The following is a 3,619-nucleotide window of genomic DNA, read 5'->3' on the forward strand; positions in this document are numbered from 1 at the left end:
TGGGGAAACAGAAAAATCAAACATTTTTTTGTAATTTAAAAAATCGCTTCTTAGTACAGAAATGGGAAAAACCGTTTCTAAACACAGAAACAAAATAAACAAAATCAAATGGCCCCTAGATTCACTAAAATTTTGAAAATCTTGACTCAAATTTCAGAAGTTTTAGTAAATTTTGATAAATTTCAAAAGTTTCGAGATATTTTTCAACCTAAATTTCTAGTAATAGTCCAGAAAAGAAAATCTGATTTTGGAGCTTTCATGGTTTCAACTCAAATCTCAGTGTCGATTTCCGAAACCCAAGATTCGGAACCTTATCTAGATTCCGGAGTAATTCGGATTGGTATCGGTCTCGGTCAGGGTCTCGACCGATACTATACTTAAAACCAATTTTTTTGCGTCGCACGATAAAGACGACGACTGGGGAGGTATTATTTAACAATAATGATAAGGAAGACGGGAAGGTGTCAAAAGCCAAACGAAATTTGAAAAGCCGATATAAGGATATCACGCGAGTTAGGGGTGTCTCACCAGAGTATCTCGCCTCTAGGGGGTATTATGGTAGTTAAACAAATAACTTAGATACCTTTCTCAGCCACATGACTTGTTGGGTGAAATAATTTCGTCACCAAATGGTGATGTAATTACTATATTATCTATTAAACCAAATCATGCCGTCAAGGAGGCCGAGTTCTCTCTCTCTCTACACTACACTAAACTGAATTTCTGAATTTCTTCAGTGGCTTTGCTTCTTTGAACCGTATAAATGCTTACAGACCCTCGTTGAGTTCGCCATCCACACCATATCGAGTGACCACTGATCACTTCTTCTTCTTGAGAGAGAGAGAGATAGAGAGAGAGACTGATTCTCTACTGATTCCTCAGAAATGGCAATGAAGAGAGCTGCTACGTCTGTAATTAGAACCGTTTGTGGTCCCGTTGTTGCAGATCCGTTACCTATTTCCCGATCACTCCATGTATGTGTATGCCTTTCTGCTACTCCTGTTTTTTCCCTCTTTTTTTCATCTCTTTGAAGTTATTGTTTGGATTTTCGATCACAATTCAGTTCCCCTGCTATTTTTGCTTCCCATGGTTTGGATTTTCTTTATTTCCTGTTTTTATCTTTGATCTGTTGTTAATTTATGAGTCATAGACTTGGAGCTGAGCTGATGATACTGAAATTGCATGAGGGTCTGATGGCTGGTTAATATGGTCCTTGTGTGTGTTTGTGCATCTGTTTTTCTCCATTTTTATACATTTCTTTCCCTTTTCCACCAATTTTCTTTCACTCTTAGCCCCGGAATAGGTTTGAAACTTGCTATGCCAACGGCTGAAGATAGTTGCAGTGCATGATGGAATATATTATTTATTTTGATAATTTACTGATGGACTATTATAGGTGTCTAGTTCTAACAATCAAGGATCATCCAAGCGACGAGTCACGTGGGTTTGGATTCTTCCATAGAAAATATGGAGTCCTGCTTCGAAACAAATGAACAATTCACTGATCTAACAATGGGTCTTTTGGTATTGAGTGATTTGATTCTTCTCACCTCTCTTAGACTGTAAAAACTGGAGAAACACATTCTATCAGATGGTCACAATCATCTATCTCTCAATAATCTGGGTCCCATTGATTGGAGTGTCCAAAACTGCAGTCTATGCATTGTGATTACAATTCTATGTCACCATACCTGTGTTCCCATCTGCCTATTGTGGTCCTTTATACTACTCAAATACAAGTTCTGCCTCTTATAAATGATTCAAGAACTTATTGCATCAGTACCACTGAAACTATGTATTTCATAGTGTATGATTTGTTCATTATACTTACCTTCAATTTATACAGGCATCTCCTGGTAGCAAGAAGATAGTTGGGGTGTTTTACAAGGCTAACGAGTACGCCTCAATGAATCCCAACTTTGTGGGTTGTGTGGAGAATGCCTTGGGCATACGAGAGTGGCTGGAATCAAAAGGCCATCAGTATATAGTTACTGACGACAAAGAAGGCCCTGATTGCGGTCAGTATACAATATCTTTGCTGCTTATTTTCTCTTTTCGTTAGCTGATGTTATGTGAAATTTTATTCATGATTCCAGTAATGTAAGAGTCCTTCCATTATTACCATTCTGTTTGCATTTATGTCATGTCAACCTTGGATTGCAAAAACCATGCTAGAAAATGTGAAGTGACATCCATGGGATACAGTGAAAGCACTTGTACTTCATCTGTTCATCAACACTGAATCACTGATACAGGACACCGTGGATTCTTCTGGATGTCGAATTGGTTTCATCAGAAATTAGTAAATTGAATCACCTGAGAGTCGCCTCCAGTCATTTTGCATGTCAAAATTGTCTCAGGTTACCAAAAACTGGCCAGTCATTGGAGAGTCGTTAATTTATTGTATTCATTTGCAGCTGGTGAATCTTTGTCGATGCCCTTAGGGGAACCCTCTGATAATGATTCTGATTAATTTGCATGTATACAATGTGCGAGGCACAGTTTGTGCATGGAATTTTAGACGTCTGAATGTTCTATAGTTTTAAGAGGCAATGCTTTTGAATATTTTCCCTTATTCCTTCCTAATTTATTATTATTTTTATTTATTTTAACTAATGCTTTTTCCTTCTTTTTATTTTTGGATGTTGATGCAGAACTTGAAAAACATATTCCTGATCTCCATGTTCTGATATCAACCCCTTTCCACCCGGCATATGTTACAGCAGAGAGGATTAAGAAAGCCAAAAATTTACAACTTCTTTTAACTGCCGGAGTTGGCTCTGATCACATTGACCTGCAAGCTGCAGCTGCTGCTGGACTAACAGTTGCTGAAGTCACTGGAAGTAATGTTGTTTCAGTTGCGGAAGATGAGCTTATGAGAATCCTCATCCTCGTACGAAATTTCTTACCTGGTTACCATCAAGTAATTAGTGGGGATTGGAATGTTGCTGGTATTGCTCATAGGGCATATGATCTTGAGGGGAAGACAGTAGGAACTTTTGGTGCAGGACGCATTGGTAAGCTTTTGCTCCAACGATTGAAGCCCTTCAACTGTAATCTCCTCTATCATGATCGGCTCAAGATGGACCCAGAGATGGAGGCTCAGACAGGGGCAAAGTTTGAGGAGGATCTTGATGCAATGCTTTCAAAGTGTGACATAGTTGTTATCAACACACCTCTTACGGAGAAAACAAGGTATGGATTTCATCTTGTACTCAGGATTACTCTTTTATGCAAAGGATTTTTTTTGCTGGATGTGTTTTTTGCTGCATTGACTCGTACAGAAGCTGATTCATACCTTGTTTTCTCCGTAAGAGGTGTGTTGATAAAACACCTTTGTTTTTTTATGACAACCCATTAATTAGATCAAACTTCTGAGCCTATAGTTATATTTTTAATGATCAGTGGATTGTTTCTAACCCAGAAATTAATGCTTCATGTGTATTCTCTGTTGGTTCTCTTCCTTGATGAATAAGATGGGATTTTTGAGGAGGGGACTGGGGAGACATGACCATCAAAATAAGGGATGATCAGCCCTTTAAGACTATGTCAAAGATGCATCATTGAGGATCAAACTCCTCCCAGTACCACACCCCACACCCACCCCACCCCCCCCCAA

General features: G+C 38.7%; 1 protein-coding gene across 1 annotated transcript in view; it reads left to right on the forward strand.

Moving 5' to 3' along the window:
* Nucleotides 1-696: 696 nt before the first annotated feature.
* The window catches only part of LOC122069409 (formate dehydrogenase, mitochondrial), a gene marked incomplete in the record, with an annotated part of 3,365 nt that continues 442 nt past the window's right edge, over nt 697-3,619 (forward strand). Inside the window, 3 exon segments of the mRNA XM_042633421.1 lie at nt 697-974; nt 1,847-2,018; nt 2,655-3,195. Of these exon segments, the coding sequence (XP_042489355.1) occupies nt 885-974; nt 1,847-2,018; nt 2,655-3,195 (803 nt within the window).

This window comes from Macadamia integrifolia, unplaced genomic scaffold (genome assembly GCF_013358625.1).
Source record: "Macadamia integrifolia cultivar HAES 741 unplaced genomic scaffold, SCU_Mint_v3 scaffold602, whole genome shotgun sequence".
Classification (NCBI taxonomy): Eukaryota; Viridiplantae; Streptophyta; class Magnoliopsida; order Proteales; family Proteaceae; genus Macadamia; species Macadamia integrifolia.